This window comes from Phascolarctos cinereus, unplaced genomic scaffold (assembly GCF_003287225.1).
Source record: "Phascolarctos cinereus isolate Bilbo 61053 unplaced genomic scaffold, phaCin_HiC Scaffold_1;HRSCAF=81, whole genome shotgun sequence".
NCBI classification, from domain to species: domain Eukaryota; kingdom Metazoa; phylum Chordata; class Mammalia; order Diprotodontia; family Phascolarctidae; genus Phascolarctos; species Phascolarctos cinereus.
Window position 1 is genome coordinate 40,543,627 of NW_027555514.1, and position 13,566 is coordinate 40,557,192.

The window sequence follows — 13,566 nt, forward strand, 5'->3', positions numbered from 1 at the left end:
GCACAGGCTATCCCTGCCCTGCTAGGCTTAGAATTACCTCCCTCCTTCTTTCCACTTTCCTTTCTTCAAGGCACAGCTCAAACATCACCTTCTTTAGGGGTCGATAACCTAAGGCCTTCAAGTAGACAATTTAAAATAAAGTTTTATTGCATTTAAAAATGAAAAACCATTCTTTGCTCCCACGCCACAAAACCAGGATTTGGCTCTGGCCTTCCTTTGCTGACTTGTTCTATAGGAACCCTTTCTTGATCCCTTCTGAGCTACCCTGTATTTATCTACTCTGTATTTAACTGTGTTATTATTTTTATATTTGTTGTGAATATACTTATGTCTATATTTGTCTCCTAAAGAAGGTATATTTAATTTCTTTGTATTTGTATCTCTGGTGCCTAGCACTGTGTCTGGGAATCGTAGGTGCTTTATAAATACTTGCTGATTGGTGCAGCCAGAAAGAGACAGGGTCTGACGGATACAATTAAAAATACAGTGCAAAAACAAAATATTAAACTCTATCTAATAACTGTTTAAGATTTAATAGTAGATACAAAAAATAGCTTTTTTGAGTTTGTTCTCAATTGTAATTATTTCCTTTTAGCAGGCATCAGACAAGTATTTCAGAGATAAAGATTGACATTTCCTTGTAAAAGAGAAAACTACCATTTAATGTTGCAAGGCTATGTAATTTCATCTGCACTGATGCCCTTGAGTGATTTTCTATTTTGGTCTTTTAGTTATATCTGTAGCTACTTTCTTGTATTTTTGGCAGCAATGGGTATAATCACAAGATTTGTATTTTTTTCAAATAAGATGATATTCTTTCAAATCCATTTCCCAGAAAACTCAGGCACTCGGGATGTATATTAGCGTGTAACAATAAAACAAAGTGTGTTGCAAGGTCTGCTGAAGTTAGTTTCCTGGAAGATAATTAGAAACAAAAATTCAAATGTAAATGAAAGCTCTCTTGGCTGGGAAAGCTAGAGGCGTGGTCAAACTAAGACCAAAAGTGGAATGAATTAGGCTGAGCTGACAGTAGACTTCGCTCCCTCTGCATAAGCCCCTGCTCTGCAGCTCTCCGGAACAGGTCAGTTATTTCTTACTCATTCCAACTCTAAGAAACACGTTTAAAACCTACAGATAGTTTTATTTACATATTTAAAAGGGATGACTTTGCTAAGGCATTTAAAGGTACACAGTCAAAACGCAGTGTCATTTGTAAAAACAATTCTTTCTTCAACTTTAAAGTTTTAAAAAGATCAGTGGCAGAATAAAAATATCATTCCTCTTGTTTTACAGTTAGTTAAGTAGTATCACATAGAAAGAATTCCAAAAACATGTTATTCTCTCTTATTTTATTAGGAACGCAAAAACACACCACTGTTTTAAATTATTTTATTCTACAGTTGGAGTGGTTTTTATAAGCAACATCTGCCACAAAATATCCTTCTCTTTATATTTTCCAGTCTTCCTTTTATGCTTTTAGGAATACTAACGACTCGAGCTGGAACTTTTTGAAGACTATGTTTTCTGTGCGACGTGACTGTGTTTTCCATCAAGATTTCTTTGAACTGAAGTAATTAATATTAATTTTTTTATGCTGTGTTGCTAAATAGTGTACTAGGAAAAGATGAAGAGCCATCTAAGTAATTTTTAATGAATTTAAAGGTAAAACAGTTAAATTCATTAATACCCTGATATTGCATAATGAAAGTAGTTTATATTTATGTAGCACCTCCTCCCCCCTAAGAGCTTTATTGTACCCCACTTTCTTTATTTAAAATAGTAGGGAAAATGTAAGACTTTTCTTTTGAAAGAAAAAAATTCAGATATCTGTGCCAATTATTTTAGAACTGTGCTTTCATTCTTGATTACACAGGCTTATCTGAAAATTTACAAGTCTACAAAATTTACAAAAATCTATGGGAGAATATGATGATATTTTTTTAAAAAATGAAAACTTTGAAAACTCCTATAATTTTTGTTAAGGACAGCATAATTCCTAATGGCCAAGCACGTTTATAATAGCTTATTGTTGGGAGAAGTATCTAGCCAAATATAGCATTTAACAGGTGCTAATACCTCCTGAACAGACAGCGAAACCTGAGAGAGATATAACTGCAAAAATGACTCGTGCATTTTTTGAGTCTGGCTGCTGAGAGATGAATTTAACTAACCCTTTACACCTCATTTTACATGCTTACTTTGAATTCATTTGTCAGTGGTGGTGGGAGGATTTTGTATGAGTTTCTGTGATATTTCTTAATTTGTATGGGTGAAATGACTCTACTAGAGCTGGCTCAACTGTCAAAGAGTTCTTACTTTTCTTAAATAAAATTCTCTCATACTTTTGCTTACTGTTTGAACAGTAAGAAAAATCAACAACATATTTATTCCATCTCCCCACTGCAAATTAAGGCGTATTTCCAATTCTTCTGACAGTCCTCAAAAAAGAGCAAAAGTACTAAATAATTGTTTCTGTGGATACGCATCCAATGTGGGTTTGACTGAAGTTAACTAAGCCTACTAAAGAAAGTAATTTCATTCCAAGGAGTATTACACAGTCAAGTTCTGGCAAGCCACAGATATCATCTATTCACTGATTATTGACTATGAAAAGAGCAAATGCTTATTTTCTCACAAGGATGAAAATTATGTGAAACAAAAACAGGTTTTCTTTTGCATAGTGCTCTAACAGACTGGTAACATGCCCCACTATTGTATCTACTTTCTAGATTGTGACCATGGATCTGGAACACAATCAGTCCACAGATTACTATTATGAGGAAAATGAAGTCAATGGCACTCAGGATTACAGTCAGTATGAAATACTCTGTGTCAAAGAGGAGGTCAGAAATTTTGCCAAGGTATTCCTGCCTGCCTTCTACGCAGTGGCTTTTATTGCAGGAATTGCAGGAAATTCCACAGTGGTGGCTATCTATGCCTACTACAAGAAACAGAAAACCAAGACTGATGTGTATATCATGAATCTGGCAGTGGCTGATTTGCTTCTGCTCATCACCTTGCCCTTTTGGGCAGCAAATGCAGTGCACGGATGGGTACTAGGGATACCAATGTGCAAACTTACTTCAGCCTTATTCACCATAAACTTTGTCTCTGGAATGCAGTTTCTGGCCTGCATCAGCGTAGACAGATACTCTGCGATAACTAAAGTCCCAGGTCATCAAAGAGTTGGGAAACCATGCTGGATTATCTGTGTCAGTGTCTGGCTCATTGCAATACTGCTGAGCATACCTCAACTAGTTTTTAATACAGTGAATGACAAGAAGAGATGCCTGCCTATATTTTCACACCACCTAGGAACAACAATTAAGGCATCAATTCAGATCCTGGAAATTTGCATAGGGTTTGTATTACCCTTTCTCATAATGGCAGTTTGCTATTCCCTGACTGCCAGGACACTCATCAAGATACCCAACATAAAGAAATCTCGGCCCCTCCAGGTTCTACTAGCGGTAGTGGTTGTTTTCATTGTCACTCAGCTGCCATACAACATAGTCAAGTTCTGGCAAGCCATCGACATCATCTATTCATTGATTATCGACTGTGAAATGAGTAAGCGCATGGATGTGGCCATACAAATCACAAAAAGCTTGGCCCTTTTTCATAGCTGTCTCAACCCAATCCTATATGTTTTTATGGGATCCTCTTTTAAAATGCACATTACCAAAATGGTGAAGAAATATGGCTACTGGAGGAGACAGAGACAAAATCCAGAAGACATTCCCTTTGATTCCGAAGGTCAAGCGGAGCCAACAAATACTTTTAGTATCTAGCAGACAGACTGATCTCTTTGTTTACTGGGGTGTATGATGCTGCTCAATGTATTTTAATATGGGAGAACACATCTGTGTTTATCAGAGACTCAAATTTCAGTGTGGGACACTAAGACATATATCTTGACAAGACAGTTTTGCATCTTGTGGCAAAAACATAGGATAAAAATACAAGCCAAGTTTCCCCTTGTGATCTCAAAAAAATCTAGCACTGCACTAAATGAATTAAAACAATAATAACAACTACCAGAGGAGGAAAGGAAGAAATCCCTACAGAAAATCCAGCAGAGACCTAGGAAATGAAAAAGCAAAGAAAACTCCTAAAGCAATAAAAGACACAGCATAGGGAATGCTAAGAGAAATCTCTGAGGGTAGAGAATAATTCTATAATAACTAGAATCACAGAAGAGGGGATATAACATACATAGCAACCCTAAGAATTGTTGGAAGGCCTAGTAAAAGAATCAAGGGAAGAGATAAAGAGGGAAATTAGAGCTCTCAATGAAAAACTCAAAATGAGAATGGGTGGCTCAGAACAGAAGTCAGAAAACCTTGGCCAAGCAGGAGACACCCACAAAAAGAATAGAGGAGACAGAGTTCAAAAATTCAAAGATGTAATATGGTTATTACAGGAAAGTCAAAAGACAGCAACAGTGGAAAAACATGTGAGATCTCTTCAATCAAAAGTAAAACTCTTACACATGTACTCCAGAGAAGACAAGGGCACTGATTATGAAATAAGGAGAGAAACCACGATATCTTCATCTAGCCATTGTATCAAAAAGATGGATTTATGCGCTACAGAAAAACGAACCAAACAAAAAAACCCTTGTGAAAATAAAAAAAGTAAATACTAATTTATCCAGCTACAAAAATCAAGAGCAGCAGGTAGCACACTTACAGGTAAAAGCCCGAGGTCAGCAGAAAGGGGTACTGGGAAGAGTGCAGGCACTGAGGGGAAGCTAGCCAGAGGACCCAAGGGGAGGTGAGCACAGAACTGGGAAGTCTTCCAGCTCCCATGTTCTCTGACAGCTCGAGCCTGGAAGACCTAGGGCAGTCAATCAGGTCCAGTCCCACAGGACCAGAAGACCTCAGTGCTACAGTGAGTAATCCACAGCTAGGGTGGTTAAGCACCTGAGCAGTCAGAAAAAGAGGCAAGCTTCCTATGTGGAGGATTAGTCCACATTATACTAGGCACTGAAAGTTTGTAGCTACAGCTACAATACCAATGTACAAACTGACAGCCTTGAAAAACTCAGCATTCTGTACAAAGTGGATGTAGGCGAACTGGGACCTGCCGGCAGGAGTGTTAGGGAGTCAGTGACAACACAAATGAAGACCAGGCGGGGGGGGCCACCACTCTATCCAAGTGTACAGGAGCAGTCAGAATCTGGCCTTGACAAAAAGTCCTAATTTAGGAAGGAAAATGTGAAATGAGAATAAACAGAAAAAAACATTTATGACCAAAAAAAAAAAAGGCATCCAAGGACTTTCACTGTATGAGTCTAGAGGAAGAGACTAAGTTTACAAAGACTACAGGCAGAACCTCAGACAGAGGCATAAATTGCCCACAAGATCTATTAAAATTTCTGGAAGGGATGAAACAAGAAATAAACAGAATATGTACAAATTAAATTAGAACTCTAGAGGAAGGATTTGGAAGAAGCATGAACAGTTTGGTACCGGAGATATGAAATCTTACACAAGTAACAGACCCCTTGGAAATGACTCTAAGAAATAAATGACTCCAGGAGATAAGAAGAAATATTAAAACAAAGTGAAAAGAATTTTAAAAAGAGGAAAATATAAGGTATCTCCTAATAAAAACAACTCACTTAGAAAACAGATCACAGACAGTTAATCTAACAATTAGACTAACAACCATGACAAAAAACAAATAACAGCAGGATATTTTATTCTAAGAAATCATAAATGAAAATGACCCCAGACCCATTAGAACCAGTCACCTCTTAAAAGAAACCACCAAAGAAAACTCCCAGGAACATTATGGACCAATCCAGAGCTTTCAGGCTAAAAGTAAAAAATGCTAAGCACAGCCAGAAGGAAAAAGTGCAAATACCAAGGAACCATGATCAGGATCATTCAAGACTTGGCAGCTACCAAATAAAGGACAGAAAAACTCAGAATACATGCTATTCCAAAAGGCAAAAGATACAGACTTAAAAAGGACTTTTAATGAATTAGAGGACTTTCAAGCATTCCTGATAAAAAGACAAAAGCTGAATAGAATCTCTGAAAACACAGAAGTCAAGAGAAACTAAGGAAGGTAAATATACTGGGGCAATTGGAAGGGAATATACAGTGATAAAATGCATTATAGAGGGAAGCGATAACAAATATTTGCTTAGAATCTTAATGTCTATAAAAATAAAAGAAATTAAATAAGACAGAAGGACTAGGGATGATTTTGTTCTGTTCTGATGATTTCAAGTGAAGAAAAGGGAAGGGGTGGGAAGGGAATACAGTAGGGAAGACAAGGGGGAGAGCAACTGACTTTGCATGAAGGAAGGGGTGGGGGAAACATGTATCACATGAATCTCACTTTCATCTGAACTGGACAAAAGGTGGTTGAAAACACACACACACACACACACACACACACACACCTGTTTGGTGCAGAAAAATGTCAAACTCAAGGCGAACAGAAACAGGAAAAGAGATGCTAGAGGAGAGGAGGGATTTAAGAGGGGGGACAGAATTAGGTAAGAGTAGTCATAAGCAAAATGCACTACAATTCTGAAGTTGATTAAGACAGACTGGAAGTGAGGATTAAAGAAAAAGAGAGAAAGAAAATCTATGAGTGGGGTTTGGGCAAAGAAAAGAGAAGGGGGCAGTGGCGTGGCATATCATTTACTAATACTGAGGACATTTTTTTCTCTCTACCTTCTTGTTCCTAAAGAGGGAGATGGCATAAGGAGAAGAAAACACAGAAGAACAAAAAATGAAGAGATATACATGATTAATAATCATTACAAAAACATGAGTAGGATGACTTTGCCTATAAAACAGAAAAGGAATGCAGAACAGATTAGAAAGCAGAATTCAACAATGTGCTATTTACAAGAAACATACTTGAAATATAAAGATTCACATAGTATTAAAATAAGGGGCTGCAGTATAATTTATTATGTTTAGCTGAACTAAAAAAATCAGGGATAGCAATCATCATTTTAGACAAAGTAACAGCGAAGAGAGACGTGGTTATAAAGGATGAAAAGGACATTACATTTTACTTAAAAACACCATAAACTATGAATAAATATACAATCTTAAGTGTGTATAAGCAATGAGTAATAGTATCTAACTACTATAGGAAAAGTTAATTAACTTACCAGGAGAAAGAGACAAAAAAACTATACTACTTGGGGACCTCAATGTATCTATTTCAGATTTAGACAAAGTTCATAAAGAAGCTAAGGACCTGAAAAGAACTTTAGAAAAGTTAGATATGATAGATCTCTGGTTTACTGAAAGGGAAAAGGAATATACATATTTCTCAGCTCTGCATGGCACATTTACAAAAACTAACCAGTTTTGGAGCATAATAACCTCAAAAATGTAGAAAAACAGAAATATTTAAAATATTCTTTATGTGCCACAATGTAAAGAAAATTATAAAGGCCCTTGAAAGAAGTATTAAAAATGATTTGGAGACTAAGCAACTTAATCTAAAGAATTAATAGATCAAAGAATTAAAAACAATATTAAGTTTCATCAAATAAAATAAAAAGAGAACATAGCAAAACTGATAGCAATCTCCCAAAACAGTTCTAAATAGCAAATTTAAATACTTAAAAAAATTTAACACTAGAAAATCTATACACTTTCAACAATAAATAGAAGACTAGAACAGTGAATTGGGTTATGAAACAAACAAAAAATAAAAACCCTAAAAAACCAACACTGCCTCCTCACAAAAAAACCCCAAAAACAAAAAACCGAAAATAGATATGGTAAAAATCAAAGAAAAAATTTTTTAAATCATTCAATTAGTAAATAAAATAAGAAACTATTTTAAAAAATAAGAAATGAAATAAGCTATTAACTCAATGATAAAAAAGAAAATCAAATTTCTTGTATCAAAAATGAAAAAAGAAAAATCACCACAAACAGAGAATAAAAGAAATTTCAATTAAATGCCAACAAAATTGACAATTTAAGTGAAATGGATGAACGTCAACAAAATTTAAATCACCTAGATTACCAGGACAATATAAAGAAAATTTAAATAACCCAATATCAGAAACACAAAACTGAAACCAAGGAAAGTTAAATGGCAGAAAGGAAACTACAGACCAATATTACTAATGAATAGCAATGCAAATATTTAAAATATAACAGTAGCAAATAGGCTATAACAACTTATAGAAAAGATTTATAGTATGAGAAAGTTAAGATTTACATTAAATATAATACTGGTTCAATATCAGAAAAACTATAAACATAATAGACCATATTAATAGCAAAGCAATTAAAATCATATACTTTTGTCAACATATGCTAAAAAAGCTTCTAACAAGATACAACACCCCTTTATGTTAAAAACAATAAGAGATATAGGGAAAATGGCCTTTTCCTGCATACGTTAAATAGTATCTCTCTTTAAATGAAGAAGCAACATTACAGGTAATGAAAATCAACCAGAGCCCTTTCCAAATAAGATTAGGCGTGGTGCAAGGCTGTTCATTATCACTATTTTGTTTAACATGGTGCTAGAAACGCTATAGCCATAGCAACATGACAAGAAAAAGAAACTGAGGGAATAAGCAGTGGTTCAGCAGAAACAAAACTATCACTTTTTGCAGATGCTTGTTGACAATGATGGTAATAAAAATATACAAAATATTTAGGAATCCCTCTACCAAGACACACATAGGAAATCTATGACTACAACTACAAATATTGTTTCCAAAGATAAATACAGATATAGATAAATGGAGAAATATTAATTGCATGTGGTTGGTCTCTGCCCATATATATAAAAAAACTGACCATTGTACCTAAATTAATCTATTCAGTGCCATCAACAGACATGTAAAAAAAGTTTTAAATTACTAACAGAGAAATGCACATTGAAACATCATACCTATGGTAAAGGTGACAAAAAGGAGAATGTGAATTGTTGGGAGGACTGTGGGAAGACAGACATACTGCTCCACTGTTGGTAGGGTAGTGAAATGGTCCATTCATTCTGACAAGTATTTTGGAATTATGTCCCCCAAATCACTAAATTGTACGTACTTTTTATCCTAGCAATACCACTATTAGGCCTTTATAACCCAAAGAGAACAGAGAAAGACTCATATGTTCACAAATATTTACAGCAGTTCTTGCTATAGCAAAGAACTGGGAACAAAGAGGATGCCCATCAACTGGGGAATGGGTGAACAAATGATGGGACATGAATATAATGAAATACTACTGTGCCATAAGAAATTATAAAAGGGGTATTTCAGAGAAACCTGTGAAGACTTGTGTGAACTGATATAGAGGGAAGGAAGTAGAAACAGGAGAACATGAAAACTGTACATAGTAATTTAAACAAGAATAACAATACTGTAAAGAAAAACTATTTGGAAAGATTCAATAACTGATCAACACAATGACCAAACATAATTCCAGAGAACCTGATGCTACCCATACATCCCGAAAGAAGAGTGAAGAACTCAAGTGCAGAATGATCTATAAATGTTTGGAATGACAAATGTGTATATTTATTTTGCTTGGCTATACTCTTTTTGTTACAAGGATTGTATTTGTATTTTTTTTTAATTTGGGGAAAGGGGTTTAAAAATGAAAAAATAAATAAAAAAGAAAGAGTTTTTAGAATTTTAAAAAAGAAATTACAGTAGTAGGATAATTTAAAGTGCGTAGAAACCTGGTCTATAATAGGGAAAGGTAGGATGACTCTCTGTGCAAAAGGAAACAGGGAGGGAACTGTCTCAAACTAAAAATAAATTATAGCTAAAAGGAGAGCAGGGACAGACTAGAGATTTGAGTCTGAACTGGGAAGGGAAGAAGAAAGGAGTGGGTTGGGATCTAATTGTTCCCAGATCCTGGGGACAAACTTTTCAAGGAAGAAACATTATAAAAAGATTTGATGGAGGGGGAAAAAAACAAGCTTAACAATCATAACCATAAATATGAACGGGATGGACTTATTCATAAAGCAGAAGAGAGCAGTGGAATGGATCAGAAAGCAAATTTCAGTGATTTGCTGTATGTAAGAAATATTCTTAAAACACAAATATTCATACAAGAGTAAAATGAAGAGCTGAAATATTATTTCTCATTTGAATCTGAAATAACAGTAGTAGAAATCATGACCTCACACAAGGCAGTGGTTAAAACAAACAAGGTTATATAGGGAATCCACATGATGCTTAAACATACTATAGATAATGAAAATATAAGTTTTAAATATGTATACATCAAATGATATAGTACCTAAATGCTTTAAGTAAAAGCTAACTAAATTACTATGGAAAATAGTTGTAGATGGTAAATATCTCTCACTCTGACTTAGATATCAAGCAGAAAGATAAGCAAAAAGTTAAAGATTTGAATGAAATGTTAGATATGATAGCTCTTTGGTGACTACTGAACATGAAACTTAAAGAACATACATAATTTTTGCATCATATGGTATATTAGCAAAATATGATTATATGTTAAAACATAAAGAACTCATAAATGTATAAAGGCAGAAATGTTAAATTCCTTACAGATCATAACACCAGTATATTAATTAAACCTATTCATTACTAAATAAAAACAAAACAATGTTATCCCAAATACTGAGTAGATTCAAAGAACAAATCACAAAAATGAAAATAATTACATTAAAGACAATGATATTGAGGTAACCTTGCAAAATGTTACAGATGAGGCTAAAGAAGGAGGAAAATTTTGATTGCTCAAAAGATTAAAAAAGACAATAAACTGAACATGTAACTGAAAACCTAGAAAAACTAATGCTACAAGTACAAAAGATGAAATCTTTAAAATCAAAGAAGCAAAACAAAGCAAAAACACTACTGAATCATAAAATGAAAAGTTTTTTTTAAATTAAATCAATAAAATTAATACACTATTATTTAACTTGCCAAAGATAGAAACATTAAATGACTAAAAACAAAAATCAGAAGGAGCAATTCACAACAAATAGAAAAGAAAGCAGAAACTACTATACCCAATTTTGGTCCAAAACCTTTCAAGTTAACAAAACAGGAAACAGGTAATATTAACAACTCAACCTCAGAAAGCAAAATTAATTAAGTCATAAATAACTACCTAAGGGAAGAAACCCTGCTCCAGGTAGATTTATAAATGATTTTTATCAAGGATTTAATCAACTAATAATTTCTGTATTACATAAACTGTTTATACGTACAGAAAGAAAGTATCTTACCAATTTCCTTCTATGAGGCAAATGCAGTCCTGATAACTACCAGGAAGAGATAATGCAGAGAAAGACAATACAGACAGATATCATTAACAAAATTTTTTATAAATCTATGAAATTTTTAAATAAATGTAGAGGCTATCGTAATATATCCACAAAATTATTCATTATGATTAGGTTAGAGTTTTACCAGGAATGCAAGGATAGTTAAAATTAGGAAAGCTAAAATCATAATACCAAAAATTATAAAAAATTATAAAGCTTATAACACAGGATACAGAAAAGTCCTTTAACGCAGTAGTTATTTTATATTAAACAACACTAAAAAAGAATGGAACTAAAAGGACTTTTCCTTAACATAATCAAAAATACCTATCTAAAACCAAAAACTAGTTGGTCAAATAGAAACATGAGAAGCTTTCCTAATAAAATAAAGGATTAAGACAGAATGCCCACTATTTCCATGATAATTTGATAAAGTGTTTAAAATGCTATAAAACAAGAAAAGGTAACTGAAGGAATAAGCACAAGTAAAGAAACAAACAAATTTTGAGTACCTGACATGAAAGTTTACTTGGGGTGGGGTGGAGGTATGGGGAAAAGGGAGGGAGCAAGCATTTACACAAATAGCATCAACTGTGTACCAGGCATTGTGTTAAGCATTTTTTTTTTTTACAGAAAGTATCTAATTTGATCCTGACAACAGTCTTGGGAGATAGATGCTGTTATTATCCTGATTTTACAGTTGAGAAAATTGAGACAAACAGAGGTTAAGGTTGTCCTGAGTTACACAGTAAGTGTCTGAGGCTGGATCTGAACTCAGGTCTTTCTGACTCCAGCCCAAGACTCTACTGACCCTAGAGGATTACTGAAAACATTTGTCAATACCTTCCAAAAAGTAGTACAAAAAACAAAATACAAAATAAATTGAGAAAAATCATTTATGTGTACATATATTTACATACACATATATACTCATATATGTATATACATGCATACATATATTGGTGTATGGTTAGTATAGCTATACTTGGTATGTATAGTTATACTTAGTATATATACTTAGTTATGCCCAGTATATGTATGTGTATGTTTTTTCAGGTACATTAACCATTTTTAATCTTAAAAACTAAAGCAAATTAAGTTTGGTAGCTTTCGATTTTATTGAAAATACATTTTAGAAAAAGCTGCCCCAAACTAATGTGGACTATTTTCTGTCTTGTTCACATGAGGGACCAATTTACTGGTTCAGCCAAATAGTTCAGAGTTCCAGTTGTTCTGTATATTCATAAACAAAGCACTGGGGAAAAGGAGCTTCAATCTGACCCACAAGCTTCATGTGGCCATCTCTGAGCTTCTCTAGATTACTTAGGGAAAGTCGAAAATGACTTTAAGCTTTACGTCTAAAGTCTGAATATACACACACACATATTCCCAATTATAGATTTAGTGCTACAACAACCAAATTATCTAAAGGATATTGTAGAGCATGACATAAAATGAATTTGGATTAAATATAACAATATGAATTAAAATACCTGAGAATTCCTAAGACACATTCAGTAGACCCACAAACACAACTCTAAAACAGTCATACAAAAATGAACGAAACGTTAGCAGAGATAGTCAACGACCATAGCTTGGCTGTAGATACACATATATACATATATACATATATATATATGTATATGTACATATATATATATGTATACACATACATCAATCCATATCCACGTGGATACACACACATATATACATATATATTCCAAATTATAGATTTTGTGACATACCAATCAAATTACCATAAGGATACTCTATAGAATGACATAAAATGATAAAAAAAAATTCATTTGGAATAATAAAAGGTTAAGACTATCAAAGGACATAATGAAAAAACAGGACTGAGGAACCTGATGTTACTTATTCTCAAAACGAATGTAAATAATTATTTCTATTTTGGCCAGAAACCCTGAGGGTCTTCCCCTCCCAGATCTACTTTTTTAAGAGACCATTCTTTGCCTCTTTTTATTAAGCCTTAATCACTGAATGGGCGCTGCCTCAGTCAAACTGAGACCTGTTAAATACCTCAGCTTGAAAAGGCTAAGGTCCTCCCTGCACCCAGGGTCATCTCCAGTTGTCCTGATCCACATCTGGCCACTGGACCCAGATGGATCCAGAGCAGAAAGTGAGACTGGTGACTTTGCATAGCGCTCCCTCACTTAAATCCACTTCACTCACAAGTCATGGCATCCCCTTCCCAGTGTCATGGTCTTCTTTGAGAACAAAGGACAAACAGCAGCAGCAATACTAAACAGTATTAATTAACAAAAACTATTTGGTACTGGATAA

General features: G+C 34.1%; 2 protein-coding genes across 2 annotated transcripts in view; one reads left to right on the plus strand and one right to left on the minus strand.

Annotated features, from left to right (window-relative positions):
- The window catches only part of ACAD11 (acyl-CoA dehydrogenase family member 11), a 90,635-nt gene that overhangs the window by 32,279 nt on the left and 44,790 nt on the right, over positions 1 to 13,566 (minus strand). The window lies entirely within an intron of this gene.
- Positions 973 to 6,212, plus strand: ACKR4 (atypical chemokine receptor 4). The gene is made up of 2 exons (XM_020987284.2): positions 973 to 1,081; positions 2,730 to 6,212. Exon 2 carries the CDS (start codon positions 2,739 to 2,741, stop codon positions 3,789 to 3,791), a length of 1,053 nt encoding a protein of 350 aa, XP_020842943.1. The 5' UTR covers positions 973 to 1,081; positions 2,730 to 2,738; the 3' UTR covers positions 3,792 to 6,212.